At 37.9% G+C, this 16,144-nt stretch overlaps 1 protein-coding gene across 1 annotated transcript; it reads right to left on the bottom strand.

The window, feature by feature from the left end:
* Positions 1–548: 548 nt before the first annotated feature.
* On the bottom strand, positions 549–15,472 carry ano11 (anoctamin 11). Its single transcript, XM_079802190.1, has 23 exons — positions 15,029–15,472; positions 13,132–13,249; positions 12,853–13,046; positions 12,659–12,766; positions 12,398–12,534; positions 12,244–12,301; positions 11,765–11,875; positions 11,507–11,672; positions 11,013–11,103; positions 10,480–10,576; positions 10,109–10,252; positions 9,554–9,691; positions 9,337–9,435; positions 9,099–9,201; positions 8,712–8,823; positions 8,559–8,613; positions 7,985–8,082; positions 7,110–7,246; positions 5,905–6,110; positions 5,300–5,442; positions 4,887–4,977; positions 2,587–2,718; positions 549–1,204 (listed from the first exon to the last, which is right to left on the bottom strand). Exons 1-23 carry the CDS (start codon positions 15,158–15,160, stop codon positions 1,181–1,183), a joined length of 2,694 nt encoding a protein of 897 aa, XP_079658316.1. The 5' UTR covers positions 15,161–15,472; the 3' UTR covers positions 549–1,180.
* Positions 15,473–16,144: the final 672 nt, after the last annotated feature.

Here is a 16,144-nt window from a genome sequence, read left to right as displayed (position 1 = left end):
AGTAAAGTGCAGCACGGTGTTCATTTATGCGCAAACAGCTCACAATGCAGAGGTTTTAGCAGCTTGGTTCGCAGGAAAAGTGGGCGCCGTTTTATAACATGTATTTGGGAACACAACACGTGTCATCAATCTTTCCAAATTTGTAATAAGAAGGCTGTTGCAAACAAAAGAGAAGCTGTAAAGTCCCCTGGTGGTTTTACACCGGAAAAAAGGCTCTATGGTTTAACGTTTGAAAGCCAAAAATTTAAGACAAACATAAATATTAGTATTGTAATTTTGCAGTTGTACTGTAAAACTGTTATTATTATTCTTATTATATATGGCCCACTTATGATACTTGGCACTTAGCACACTTGACAGCTCCTTGTCAACATCCACTTTAAATATACAGAAGAGAACAGTGTGAACATTCGTCAGTGTGTCTCTATTTGTGTTCCACAAAAGAAACAAAGTCATAGAGGTTTGGAATGACATGGGTTTTTCATTTTTGGCTGAACTATCCTTTTAAATCTTGTCCTCAAGCATGTAAACACGCCATTGTTTTTTTTAACAGTTATTGAAACTAGCTTTATTTTAAAACATGATTCCTTAAACAGCCCGAAGATAGACATGACAAATGCAAATATATTAAGGTATTATTCAGAGAAGCATTTCACACTGACACATAATGTAGAACTGGCTTCTAATGCATTTGCCATCTTTCACAATTTTCATTTAGTCAGTAGTACAAATATATACTTTAGTATTAATGTAGAAAAGCAAACCTCCCTGTCCTCCCACTAAATCTAAATAGGAATATATCATTTATCAGGAGGGCAGAGAGAGTGGGTTGGTGATCACATGTCTTGGTATAGTTGGAGCCAGAGGAAGTCATATGTAAACAGCCATTTGTTAAAGTAGAGGTGATCGTGAACAACTTTGGCATAGACCTCTACATTTTGAAATGCATGCTCACATACATACATACACACACACACACACACACACACACACACACACACACACACACACACACACACACACACACAATCAATCAATCAACCACCACAATACTAAAGCCGAGTTTCAGTCCAAGTGCATTTCAACACGGCAAATACTAAGTCCTTCCTGGATCCGTTCTGAGGGTGTAAAGCGTGTTCTACGCCCCCTTCTGGAGAAGCCTCTGCACTGCAGGTCAGCCTCATGTAGCCATGCGCTTCGCTTGCTTCAAGGACCAGAACACAAGGAGGAAGGCAGAGAAATAAGGAGGAAAAAGAAAGTCACAGTCAGTCACAAACTACTATTAAGTAAAGTAAGTTTTTTTTAAATAATATATATATATATATATATACTTTCTCCAATTTTAGTTTAATATGCAAAGACAACTGTAACTAGTCTTTATATTATTTTGGGGAAAAGACAACATATACAAGGGCCAGGTCAGATCATGGGGGAGCTCACACCACACCACTGACAACACAATGAGAAACTCAAAGAGACTAAGAGAGCCAGGTCTATTTCTAAACTATTGAAGTAAAATACAATTTACTGTAAACAAAAGAGACCATAACCACCACAGATATAGAGGGGGGATTCTGCCAATATTCAATATAGTAGTTGATCAGTATGAGTTGTTCAATGTTAAAGTTAATAGGGTTTTCAACCATTACATTTGGTCCACCATAATCTTGAATAATTGTTTGCGTCATTGCTCAGAAACCAGTGCACATAGCCAAATATACACTCTGACCTCAAGAAGCAGAGTATCATCCTAACACATATTTTTCAGGAAAGTGGGTTGAAAAATGTTTTGATCTTTTTCCCTCCCCGACTTTTCAGAACATGTGGAGTACATAAACCAGGGCAGCAAAAAAGTAATACAGAGGTCTTTGCTCTACTTCTGCTAGAGTGATGAAACTGTGTCACACTTTACTTTATAAAAAGTATATTTTTGTGATGTTGAAGAACAAAAAAAGCTCCAGGAATTGGATTTAACATATATTTTAAAGAGGAAATAGACGTCAAATCAGAGTTGTCATTGTTAACTTAAACTATCCAATTTTTGTAGGCTGAAATAAAATAAAATATAAATATTAGTTGATAATAATATTACTAAAATTACTTAAACTAAAACTGAAAGAAATATAAATTAAAGCTAAATAGAAAAAAAATCATAAGAAAAACGACAAAAGCACTCAACAAAATACTAAAACTTAAACAAAAATTTAAATGAGCTGAAAATAAAATCCAGTACAATTCGATAATACTAACATAATTTGGGAAATGGCATAAATTGATCAAGACAATTATTTGACTTAAGTGAACTTTGTCCCAAAAATCACTATATTGCAAAGCTTTGCTTTTTTTTGAGCACACAGCAACCGTTTGAAGCCCTGCTAAAATTAAAGAGCTTTTTTAATAGCTATAACATGATTTTTGGCTAAGTGCAGCATATTGTGATGAAGAAAAGCTTTTTATATTCTTAGTCTCAGAGCTCTCTGGTGTGAGTGTTAATGAGAAGAAGTGTGGCTCACAGTGAGTGGGCACTGGAGGGTGTGGACTTCACCATGTGCACTGACCTCACCCAAGCAGCATCTTGCAACTCACCAGCAAGGCCTCCTGATTATCAGCCAGAGCCTGCTTAGCCAGGTATCGCTCCCGCTTGATCTTCAGCTCCAAGGACTCAGGGATGTCTGGAACCACCCAGTCGATGGCACGCAGGACGAAGAACACCACATGCTGAAGATGTGTTCACACACAATTATCATTAAGATGACCACAAAAATTAGACAATGATAAAGAAACTGTAATTAATTAGGTTATTATATACACAATGTATACCGCATCTGCAACCCATTTCACTTTTGTAACGCGAGATATTTCGACATTTAGAAATCCTTCTCTCTCACATTTTTAGCTGAAACAGACTCGCTTCTTAAAGGTCCCATGGCATGGCATTTTTCTATTATTTTATAGTGTTTTCTGAGGTGTACTTATATTATTAGTATGATTTTTACATCATGAAATGTCATAATTTAGAAATAAAAGGCATTTTTTCTATACTGCTGTTTGCCCTGTGGCTGAATGGCCTGCTTCAAGAGGCGTGTCTGCTGTGAGACTTCAGTAAAAACGCCCACTGTTGTGATTGGCTGACATCTTTGCATTTTAAATGAGCGGAGGGGGCGTGGTTTAACGAGGCACGAGCAGGCACGAGTCTGCCAGAGAGACGGATGGACCTGTGTTCACTTCTCATCAGTTCTCTCAGCATGTCTCAGTTCAGGGTGAACTGTTGTAGTTACTAGCATATACTTCAGGTTATTAGTTTATTTCTAGTCGGAGGGGCTGTCACTCATGTCAGAAAGTTAGTAAATTATGGATCAGCGCTGACTCGAGACGCGAACCGTTTAGAACGATTCAGTCCGATTTGGTGAACTGGTTCGGTTCACTAAAAAGAACCGATTCAAAAGAATGATTCGTTCGCGAACCGGACATCACGGAGACGAAGCGATTGCTAACAAAGTTATTTATAGTAACTACTGAGTTATGAGAGCGCTGTCAGTCAGCGCGAGTTTATTGTGTTTGTATCTGAGAGTTCTGAATAAACACGAGTCCCAGTCACACCGAGTCCGTCTTCATCATTATTCTACCAACTTTGTAACACATGCAATGTACCATTACAGCGAGATGAACGAGTTAGTAAGTGTTGAGTATAGCATTATTTCTAGATATGTTCCAATCATATGAATAGCGTCATTGACGCGCATTGAGTAACGTTACACAGCGCAAACAAAGACACAACAGCAGTAATCGAATGTAATCCAGTTTATTGTGGGGAAAGCTGGCTAGCCTAGCCGGATACCCTCACGCTTACCCCCCTTCTGCTTAATCTAACGCCGCGTTTGGTGCCTCCGCTGTGGGCCAGATGCAGTACTGGGGGTCGGGGATGTTGAAGGCCGAGCTTCGGCGTGTGTGAAGTTTATCTCTAAAGATGTGACTGCTGATGTTGAGCAGAAAAGACTATGCACATTTTAGAACAGATAGACGCGACAAGGACGTACAAAAAAAACACTGACTCACAAGATAGAAAACACGAAAACACCTTTCTGTCGGGAGAGAGAGAAGCCGCTGCGTGTCCACAAATAATAAATAATAAGCTACACATAAGAAATCAATGGTCACAGATCAGAAGGAACTGAAGAAAGACTTCTGTTTTCATTTGTACATCCAAACACTGAGAAACTGCCAGTGTTCACTCGTTCACAAATAACGTTAATGATCTCGAGTGTTTGCATGGGCGTGCCAGATTCTCTGGGCGGGGGAAAGGGAGGAAACCGTTCCTGCTTGGACGTCAAACCAGGAGACTTCAGGATTGGCTCGTCTGGCCTGTCATTTTCTCAAAGGCAGAGAAAGACAGCCAGAACTCGGTTTTACACCGATCAACATTTCTATCCACTTGGGGACAATATTCAGGCTAGGGGAACTCATATTAATGTTGAAATACCTCATAAAATGAAAATTTAATGCCATGGGACCTTTAAATCTCTTTATTTAACTAATTCTGATAATACTGATAAGGTATAATCTACTTTTCTCTATTTGTCAATGTTTTCCATTTTATTTATTAATGCATTATTTTTAATTAATATATTTTATTAAATCATGTGTATTTATGTATATTTTTAAAACTTTATTAATACATGTATTTATTTTGCTAATGTTTAATAAAATAAAAAACAGGATATCCAACAAACACTAATGTAGGCTGGGATCCAATTTTATCTCAAAGTTGGTGTTACCTACTTAATTTAACGATTACTTTAAATTGGTTTCAGTGTATAATGGGAAGCTTAAAATTCAAGAAAGAATCTGACTGTGATGTGGTTTGCAGGAGAAAGATCAATGATCACCTCAAAGGCGATGATAAAGCCCAGTCTTACAGCCAGAAGCTCCCAGTATACCAGCTTGTATTTTCCATTTTCATCCCGAAATGCTTTATATCTGACACCAGGTAAAGTCGTGACAAGAAGAGAAGAAGAAAAGAAGGGAAAAAAAAGACCATTAGAGAAGAAAATCGAACCGTGCTGACTGCTATAATTTTACAGTTCACTGCCTTGATTAACAATTTTCCCCTCTACTGCGCAAAATGGTACAACAGCCAAGACACTGCTGAGAAAGATTAGAAAACTTCTAACATGTAAAACAACAAATGACCCATCCTGGAAAGAGGACACGTATATTTTTTGCTTATTTACAATATATAATTAATATAACAGTCTGATTTTAGATTCCTTACACTGTAGAACAGCATCAACAATGTTACCTGCACATGGTATGACTGGAGTGGTTGTAACTGGGTGGAGAGTAAGCCAACGTGAAATTGACATAACCATGCAGGTCATTGTTAAACTTGTATTGGTACAGCAGGCGTGGTAAAAAGTCTGAGGTAAATGCAATGAGGAAAGCCTGAAAAAGAAAAAAAAAGATATTGTGAAACCTTTAAAAAGACAACGTTGGATAATGTAAAAGTAACACGACATGTCATTTATGTTTCACAAAAACAAAACATAAGAAAAATGTACCATATTATAGGTTCAGTCAGTCAAATCTTTGGTCACATTTGCTCTGTGAAATTTAATGGGCGAAATCCAGTCATTTCAAAAGGAATCTGCATAATCAGGAGTTTTGAATATGGGTTAAAAAGATCACCATGCAGAATTCACTCGTGTTCAAGTTGGTCACATGAATTTCCCATGCAAACCAACAGAAAGCTGCTTGGTTTGAACATGACTTATGTGTAAGCAATGTTTTCATACATATAGCTACAATGTTGACATGGTCGATTTTTTGCCCACCAAATTTCACTTCGATTTCACTAAGTATCAAATATAATTAGACTCATAAGAGAGGTTTTGTGTAGGCGCTCACATTGACTATGACAGACACGTGGGACAGCGCCTCCAGTATGCTGAACCACACGCCGATGTTCTGGGCTCGCTCTGCCACGGGTCTCCGGTATTCACACACAAACTTATGAGCATCCAGCCTCACTTCCACCCAGTTATTTAGCAAGGCGAAGAGAGGAGCCAGAGGAAAGGCCGCCACAAAAATGGTGATGAAGCCAAACTGCAGGACTGGCAACAGTCAAGATTAAATACTGTAAAGTCATTCATTATAGCAATTTCCATTTAATATTTAATGAAGTTGCATAATAATTGTAGGTAAAAACATGCTTGTCTACAATGGCGTGACAGAAATTCACTCATATACTAAACCTAAAAAGTTTGTGGTCAACAATATTTTTATTATATTTCTGAAGAATGTTTACAGAGGCTGCATTCATTTGATCAAAAATACAGTAAAAACAGTAATATTGTCAAGTATTATTACAATTTAAATCTATTTTAATATATTTTAAAATGTGATTTATTCCTGTGATGTCAAAGCTGAATTTTCAGCATCCATTACTCTAGTCTTCAGTATCACACGATCCTTCGGAAATCATTCTAATATATCTATTTGGTGCTCAAGAAATATTTCTTATTATTACTAATTCTGAAAACAGTTGTACTGCTTTAAAGGGATAGTTCACCCAAAAATGAAAATCCTGTCACCATGTACTCACCCTCAAATTATTCCAAACCTGCTGAACACAAAAGAAGATATTTTGAAGAATATAGTTAAATCAAAGAGTTGATGGACCCCATTGACTTCCATAGTGTGTAAAAAAAATACTATGAAATTCGATGGGGTCCATCAGCTGTTTGGTTTCTGCCATTCTTCAAAATATCTTCTTTTGTGTTCAGCAGAAGAAAGAAACTCATACAGGTGAGTAAATGATGGCATCATTTTCTTTTTTGGGTGAACTCTCTTTAATATGCTTGTGTAAACAGTTATGCATTTTTTCAGGATTCTTTGATGAATACAAAGCTCAAAAGAACATCATTTATTTGAAATAGAAATCTTCAGAAGCGTTTTTTCTTTGTCATGTCTTATCTTGTCTAGTGCACCAAGTTAGCCAGGACTGGCACCTCAATAAATATAGGTGCATGCTGTTCTGGCATCAGTAACTATACATTTTTTGACAGAAATTTAACAAAAGGTTAAATAAAGGTGAAAGATTATCATCTTACCAATCTCTAGATACTCGTCAAAAAGACCCTCACATGGAATCAACTCATAGTCCTGCTCCCAACGCTTAGGCTCCTCTGCCTTCTGGGCCTTCTTCACAGATGATAAGGCCCGTTTCTGTCTCCAAGCCTTTATTTTACTGAAAAGCAGAGAGAGAGACAAAGAGAGAGTGACACAACCGTACGGAAAGACACAGTGTTCTAATGATGATGATGGTGGTGATGGCTCTTCTGAGTGTATTTCTAGGTTTAAAATAGAACTGTGCTCATTTTGAAAGATCCAGTTTTACCCAAGCCTGACTCTGGTGATGCATTATTGATAGGGGAATACTAAAAGCTTCTCCTGTGTAGCATTTATCCTGCTAAACTGCTGGAACTGCAGCTTTAGAGGAGAGACATGCTGCAGTACTGGCAGTGAGACGGTCATCTGTCTGCACACTGGACCCTACAGTTTTATCTGCGGATTAATCAATATACACACCAATCAATATCCTTCAAGAAAGCTATTTTTCATCTCACATTTATACGTTTTCTCTCTCGTACCCCTGCATGAATGTACACACACTCTTTGTATGAAAGTAGGGACTTCCAATTGACTTCTTTAGAATGTATATTAATTATTCAGTATGTTTTCCACAAAGTAGGCAAAGTCTAAGCCACACATACACCTCCACAGAAGATTTCAGTGCCAACTCTGCAGCACTGACCGACAGTCCTGACTTGCTTTTCTCAGATGACCAAATCATATAATTTAGATTCAGCAGTCTTTTAGTTCAAATACTATGTGGTTTGCTCTAAAATATAAAAAGCTTTTATAGTGCAGCTACAATAAATATTACTTGTTTTATGAAAAGTCAGGCTCTGAGGGAGACACATACGGGATGACAAACTCCTGAGCGTTGTTGATAAGTTGTTTTCCCACCATGATGATGCAGAGCTGTTCGGCCAGTTCGATCAGACAGCCACCTGGTCCACACTGCAACCACAGGTAAATGTTTTAAATATTTTTGAAAGAAGTCTCTTATTTATTAGATCAAAAATACAGTAAAACAGTATTAATGCGAAATATTATAATTCAAAAGAATTGTATACATTTTTTTAACTCAATACGTTAAGGATTTTTCAAAAAGAACAGCATTTATTTGAAAATACTGACACTTTTGATCAATTTAAATCGCTGTTGCTCAATAAAGTTATTAATTAATTAATTTTTTTCTCTATAGAGGAAAACTTCTGCTTCTTTAGTTTAAAAAAAATACAAATAAAGTTTTGCAACAGCAGACATATCCTTTATTACAAGGCTGTCTGGAATACATGACTCTGATTTACCATCTTTTATCCAAAATATTCTTGTAAAATGACTGCTAATCTGCATATTTGAGCATTGTTAAAGAAATAGGGTAATCGCGTTATGGCACATAACCATAAAACTAAAAGGCAAAAGGCACTCACATCCTCATTCCGCATCCCAAACAGTGTGCCATAGTGACCAGGATAACCCACAAATCTGGAACAAAAAGGCGATGAAAGTTCTCTGAATGTTTTGATCTGGAAAATTATGGCACACAAGGTTGCTTTGTTCTGTTAGGTAAGTTTACAGGTTACCTGCCCTTGAAGAAGGCCACATAGAAGGGCGACGAGTAAAAGTTGACAAACTGGAAGATGAAGACTTTGAATGTAAAGGCATCTTCATATTGTGTCTGTGTCCTGTGCATTTCTGTAGGGAAAATTGTTTCAGGAACAGCCACATTTGAGTACACACGATAAATGAGACTTATTTATGGTATGTGTGAAGTCTCAAAGCTTTATTGTAATTGCCTCAGAGAGGAAGACTAAGGACTAAAGACCTAATGGCTTATTGATTTTCAAAGTCAGTGTGGATGGGCAGGTTCATTACCCTGAACCACAGAAACTGGCAACAGCCTGTGTGATTTGATTTAAAGCCATGGGCATGTGTTCCATTATGGGGTCTGATGTGTGCAGAAAGCCTACCCCATTTAGTGAGCTGTTCTGCCAGAGCTGTGTAGACCTGCCCCATCAGCAAAATCAAAGCCAAGTTCACTAAAGTGCTGGAGATATTGGCGATATTCCCAGCCTGGAAGACAAAATGTGTGTGCGGAGTAGATTCAGAGTTCAAGTGCTGCTGCAGGTGTGGAGAAGATTAATGAAATGCTGCATTATGGTAAGTCATCTCATGTTTTAATTTAATGCAGATCGATGGGGTGCCCACCTGAGTACGCAGAACAGAACTCCCAGTTTCAAACATCATTACACTCACTATACTGCGGTATATAATCACTGTGACCAAGAAGATCATCACTACAAACAGCTGGGAAAACAAATTGGGAGGAAGAGGAATATATTTGAGTGAACAATTATGACACATTATCTCCCTTCTAACTGACCAATTAAAAGTCTGTAGCTCCATTAAAACTCCTGGGTCTCACCATTATAACGATGACCATAGATCCAGTCAGCATGCGTGAAATCCGGGCTCTCTCAGGGAAGTAGGGCTCCTTCACTCCTGTCACTGGGTTCTCCTCCATTGCAGGGGCCATTGCAGAAAATTCAGGACGTGGTGGTTCCTGTCCATTTCCAAAAGAATAACTTATTATTTATGATCTATTCTACCAATTAAATAAAAACCCACAAATGTTAAGAATTATTTTTCACATTTTTCTTAATCCTTTTTTGCCGTTTTCAAGTAAAACATTCTTAAAACAGGCAAATAGAAATAGGGAAACTACAAAAAAACCTCCATATTGCCCAAACATTTTTCTCTTCTGATTCATCCCACATACAAATTTTTCTCTTCTGATTTCCCCCCCAAATACAAACAAAACAAGAAATAAAAAAAAGAGACATGTTTCACTTCTGATTTTTCCCACATTCAAAAACAAAACAAATCCATTTTTTCACATTGCCCTTCAGGAATTCTATAATCTTTAGATGCTTTTAATGGAATAAGGACAAGAAATACGAAAATGCTGTGTTCATCAAACCTCCTCTTCATGGAAATTCATGCAGTCCCAGTGGTGAGCGAGAGTGGCATTCTTGCGTTTCCAGTACTCCAGGAACGTGACAGCCCATAAAGACATAAACACACTGAAGAAGACGGTGCCAGGATGATCAAACAGATAACCCACCTAAAAAAAGAGTTGTGAATAAGACCAAACCAAGCAGGAAGTCCTAATATTTAGTGTTCATTATTGGCAACCAGACTACATCCCAAAAGTGAAATGACTTAAAACATACGTTACATTCTACATATTTTACATAATCCATATACGTATTCAAAAACTATACAAACATATTATCCAATTCTACAACATTGTGTCTTTCAACTGAAGCAACTTGAGCCAGGGACAATTACCTTGGCCATGGGACAGATGTCTGACATATTCCAAGGTTTACAGGTTTCACACAGAGGACACATTAGATAGAGTCCTCCACTCTCACAGATTTCCTTCCTGTAGATGGTAAATGGCAAACAAACAGCCAGTGTTTTTAAAGTATCTGTTTTCATGGTGAAACTGTGTTGACTAAACAGAAGAAAATGTTAGAAATCTAGTAACTGCACTCTTCTTCCATTCCTAACAAAAGCAATAGTTTAGTCTTATGTGCTTCTAATTGTCTCTCTCTTTATGATCTCTCATTTTCATTATTTTGCTTGTCCTTTCTGTGGCGTAAACCTCTGCAAATATTTCCAACCCATCACTATTAGTCCTTCAAGTAGATTTGGTCAACAGTTGCTATAGAAACAAATAAAGGTCCATTGATATGAAATTATTTCTCATAGCAGCAAAATGGCTTAGAGGAGCACTAAATGTGTGAGTTATGTAGAGCTGCAAGAAGTTCAGCATTGCAGCTGCAACACAATTAATCGATAATACAAGAGGTGCTTACGCTGGGGTATTGGATCCCATTGTCAAAATACCCGAAACAAAGACACACGTCCCAACCAATGCAGCAGGCAAGAGCCAGGCTGTATAAAATCCTGTGAACAAAACAGAATTTGGTTATTATTGGTTATTACAATTGGTAAATATATTCACAGTACAGGGCTTTGATTTCCAAGGAACACACATGCTGTGAATGGATGTGTGTGTGTATATGTATATATGTGTGTATATGTATATATGTGTGTATGTGTGTACACACACACACACACACACACACTTATAACTTAATATATAGATCAATTAATAATAACAAAATAATAAAATTATAGTATAATAATTATAATCATTTATATTATAAATTATAGTATATAATGAATTTCATGTAATGAAGTGCCACTGATTAATGATTGCTAAAATATGCAGTATGCTGTCACTCTTGTAATATCAAGACAACGGAATCCAAATATGTAAATGTGAAAAAGATCCATGGCTACTCACCCAGCCATGCAAAATAAAGTGCAATCTTCTCTCCAAAGTATTCACGGATATGATCCAGAGGCTGGTACTTATACCATTTTAACCAACTGGCCCAATAGTGGTACAGCACCTGCCTCTTGTTCAGCTGATCAGGCTGGATGTCACATCCTGGGAGCTCAAAGGGGCCCTTTGAAGCAGAGAAAATGTGTATCAAGCTATACTTATAATAAAACGTACATGTTTGAAGTCCATTGCTGTATATGGTGTCCTCTGCCTAACCTCATGCAGAGGGAATGCACCCGTAAAAGCCCCCTCGTTCAGCAGACGAGCGACTCCAACTTCTGCACGCTTCCTCCTGCCATATACAGTTCTTGCTAGGATTTCATACACCTGCGATGAGGACAGGTGTAAGCAATTATCATGCACGCATACTAATTCAATACACTACCTTATACATTATCATTCTTTTTTGGGAAAGAAATCAATACTTTTATTCATCAGGGATGTATTAAATTGAGAGTAAAGATTTGTACATTGTTATCAAAAAAAAAGTTAGTTAGTTTAATAATAATAGCTATTGCAATAGTTAATATTGTAACATGTTTCACAAATTTTTGATCAAATAAATGCAACCTTGGTGAGCAAAACAGAGACTTCTTTCAAAAAATCTTACTGACCCCAAACTTTTGATCGGTAGTGCACTTGATAACAATTTAATACACCATCTGATACCCAGTTCCTGTTTTTTGCTCACTCACAATGCGATGTCTTTGTGTGTTGGTGAAGTAATTTTCACTGTCATCAGAGCCCAGAAACCTAACAAAACAGGAAGCCAAGGTAAATATCTATATTTACAAATCTGTTTCAGTAAGTAGATGATCATTTTGTACACATATGGAAGAAAAGCGTAACTTTTCCATTTTGGACTTGCGGAAGGCACATGTATAGTAGTCCACAGGACGGTTGGGGACGGAGTCTTTCATGATGTTCGGCATCCAGAGCTTCTGAAGAACTCGAGCAGAAGTGTTGAAGTCTGGGTTAGGCTGTGCCTGTGAATTAACAAATACAACTCATTTCAGAGCTCCCAATTCATTCATTCTAGTGCTATTTTGAACCCTCCATATTTGCATTGAGACCTCAGTAGGGAGGTGAACATGAAAACATGAATCTGACCTGCAGAGGTGCTCTAAGACATAACTCCTCAGCATAGTACACCATCACATCCCATGGAGCATGGAGCTTCAGATAGTGTATAGTCTTCTTTACACTGGATGATTCCTCCTAATAATAAAGAAAAAACTATTAGAAACGTTATAGTAAGTTGCGCAAATGGCACTGTACTGAGAAAATGGACCTAACAGCTGAACCTTTTCCATCAATAGTCCAGCACTCTGAAGGTTCAGGATGAATTTGTCCCTCCATAGAGCCAGCTGAGCTTTTCTTCTTTCTGACCTGCTCTCCTCCTGTGCTGCTTCTACTGCCTCCTCCGCCACCTCTCCTTGTGACCGTCCTCGACTTCGACGCTTGCGGCGCACCTTCACCTCCCACACCAGCACAAAGTCTGAGGCAAGAGCGACCAGGGTTAATATGACTACTTATTAAGCAAAGTGGTCAGTATATTTATAGCGCTTTCATCAAACCATTACCTATTTTTGTATGGCCATCTCTGAAGTAGTTGCCTCGGGGCTGAACAGGTGGACTTGCTGTCCGCTCACAATGAACGTATATGGGGTCATCGTCATCATCATTAGCCGCAGTATTCAACTATGTTGACATGAATATAGCTATTTAAGCAACATCATAAGAGCAAAAGAGCTGTTGTTCCATCATTTTTTTTTTGTATTATTGATTTATTATTATCCTCGTCATCATATTTCAGCATATACTATTTATCCATGAGCATTTTTTTAACTCATGTGCCCTCCTATATATTTAATCAAAATCCATTCCCTTCCCTCTTGCAGCAACATCTCTTCTCTGATGACGCATTTACTGGCATGGGGGCGGGACACCCAGTCACATGAGATCACAGCAAACAATAACGATCCAATTGTCGTCCAATCATGGACAAAATCAAGTCTTGTTTGTGAAGCCACTTTAATATATACGCGGGGGTTGGGATTTGGGGCTTTTTACAGTCGACGAGTGGAAAAACAAGGCTGAAGTCATGTAGCTTGTGGGCGGCATAACCTGCAAAATATCTCTCTGGCATTCGTGACACATTTCTCAGATCGTGTCATTGAAAATTCACACATACTGAAGCGATCATCACTCAAGTACCAATTTGCCTCATATTTAAGCATTTTGTCAGCAAACTACATTAACTGTCAGCAAGTATAGAAAATCAGGGTGAAAATAGTGTGGTGTGTGGGTGGCATTAAAAATCTAGACCTGTCTGCGAATCATCCTGCAGTATGAAATGTGTTTTGCCTGGAAATGACATCAGTGACGATAAATAGTTGTGTAATGTGAGAAGAACAGCAATCAGATGAGTTTTAAAGTCCTATTTTTTTTTTTAAAGTTAAGTTCTATTTTTGTTTGCAAAGAAAATAGTTCCAAACGGATCCAAAGCTTGCACATCTATAAGCAACACATGGGTTGAATTCAGAATAAAATCTTATCCCTCTGGCCTTATAAATATAGATTATCTACCTTATTTTATTTTGCAACCGCGAAGTAAGCTATTTTCTGTGAATGTGAGATTTCAGATTCAATAGCTGCTATAGGTAAATAACCACTGTATAGAAGTTGCTGCCTTAAATTAAGTACAATCAACTTAGATGTACAAGTCATTTAAACTTAAATAAACTGGCTTAAAAAATGAGTTGAATCTTGTATAACTTATGAAATAAAGTTGAAAACACTTATTTTGATTAGTTAAAGTATTTTAAAACATGTCATGACTTACTGACATAATTTTTACAGTAAGTTAAGAATAAGGTGGAAAGCCACAGTAGTGGCGTTTCATTAGCTGAATGAATCAGTGTTTTTGAACTAATCGGTTGAGTGGTTGGTTTAAATGACTCACTCACAGAGTATGTCACTTGTCGCCACCTACTGGCATAAAGATGTAAGCTACCGCAAGAGTCGCTGGAACTGACAATCTGTCTGGAATGCTCAAACACAGACAAGCGGAGTAATACAAAGTGAAAAGTCCTGATGCGGTTGAACTGCTGCTTGGCCAATCAAATTCAAGGACATGAGCTAAGTGTTGTATAAATTACATTATACAACTAAACTATACTGTATGTTTTATCAGACAGGCAAATAAGGAATAAGGTAAGGATGATTTAACCCATTATTAAGAAGATATTTGTAATATACCCTATCGTGAAGTAACAAAAAACTCCAGGAAAACCACCAGATTGCTTAATCAGCAAAGCCATATGCTAATTAGCAGCAATTTTAAAACACAACATCTCTGCAATGAATTTGATGATATGGTTACACACAGAAACTAGAACTCTTCTTTTGATGAATAAATGTATCTTATAAAGTATGCATCAGAACATCATGTTACAAAACAAAGATCTATACACTCACATATCTGGGAGGGATGAAGCCCCCATTTTGCAGACTTCCATAACTGTCTGGACCATGGGTCTCACCACTGTAGTCCAGATCCAGCAGAACCTCCCGGTCCATCACCACCTCAGGGTTCCTCTTCTTCAGCATGAGAATCCCAGACAGTCACAACCAGATGCTGAGGTAGAGCTAGCAGAGACTATGTCGTTTAACTCACATTCAGAGCTTCAGTAGAACTGATGCATGTACACAGTTCCACGCTCCAGTCCAGACACTCCTGCAGAACATCAGTCCAATAAATTATGCACATAAATTAAATTTGAGATATAAGTGTAAGTGCATTCCCCCGAAGAAGAGCTGCGAGAGAGGAGGCAGAGGAAATGCATTAAGTGCCTCTATAAGCGGATGAGACCAAACAAGGGCAGAAGTGGGTCTGCAGCATCTCTGCTCTCTCTCTCTCTCTCTCTCATTCACTGCATCCCTCTGTACTCCAGAGGGATACTTACCGTAACTCCTCTGGAATACGAGCCTCTTGTTTTCTTTCATCTTCAGCAAGGAAAAACATGCAAACACAATTTACAGCAAGACTGCATAAATCCTGCTTCCTATTAAGGATAGATGGATTATACTATACAAAACATTGGCACGTAAATCACTATACGCTTGACACTCTGGTGATGAGCACGTTTTTAATGCATCAGAACTGCACATAAATCCTGTTTCAGACAGACTATAGATGCACTAAATTTAGTGTTTCTGAGGGAACATAAATCTTGTTGCCTAAAGAGGTAAACAGCCTATTGGAAGGACAAACCATCACAGTCGTAAACCCTTCAGTGCAAAGACTCAAGAGGTAAAATGTCGCATTGGATATTGAAACATTGCCACCTGAAATTTAGGAATTGGCTTGAACAAATGAGCTGAGTCACAGAGGCTTTAGTTGCATTGCCATTATTTGCATTGTGTATATTTATGTCTTACACTAATCATTAGCACTTAACACCAATTAAACTCTGCCATTAGCTGTTTTAGATGGTATTTGCAGACTTCTGGGTCAGTTTTAAGTGCTGCATGCTTGGCTGAGAGCCTCAAATAGCTTGTATTTCTTATTAAGTGGAAGAGGGTTTTTGAGAC

This window comes from Gobio gobio, assembly GCF_949357685.1.
Source record: "Gobio gobio genome assembly, chromosome: 21".
Classification (NCBI taxonomy): Eukaryota; Metazoa; Chordata; class Actinopteri; order Cypriniformes; family Gobionidae; genus Gobio; species Gobio gobio.
The sequence above is the reverse complement of the archived record's forward strand: the minus strand, read 5'-3'. Positions and strand labels throughout refer to the sequence as shown.

What these genes read in the sequence shown, in the direction of transcription:
- ano11 (XM_079802190.1), bottom strand. Translation starts at nt 15,160, where the DNA reads ATGCTGAAGAAGAGGAACCCTGAGGTGGTGATGGACCGGGAGGTTCTG. An exon ending in AGATGGCCATACAAAAATAG is followed by an intron (nt 13,047 to 13,131) that starts GTAATGGTTTGA and finishes CTCTTGCCTCAG; the next exon opens with ACTTTGTGCTGGTGTGGGAG. An exon ending in AGAACAGCTCACTAAATGGG is followed by an intron (nt 8,824 to 9,098) that starts GTAGGCTTTCTG and finishes TTTTCCCTACAG; the next exon opens with AAATGCACAGGACACAGACA.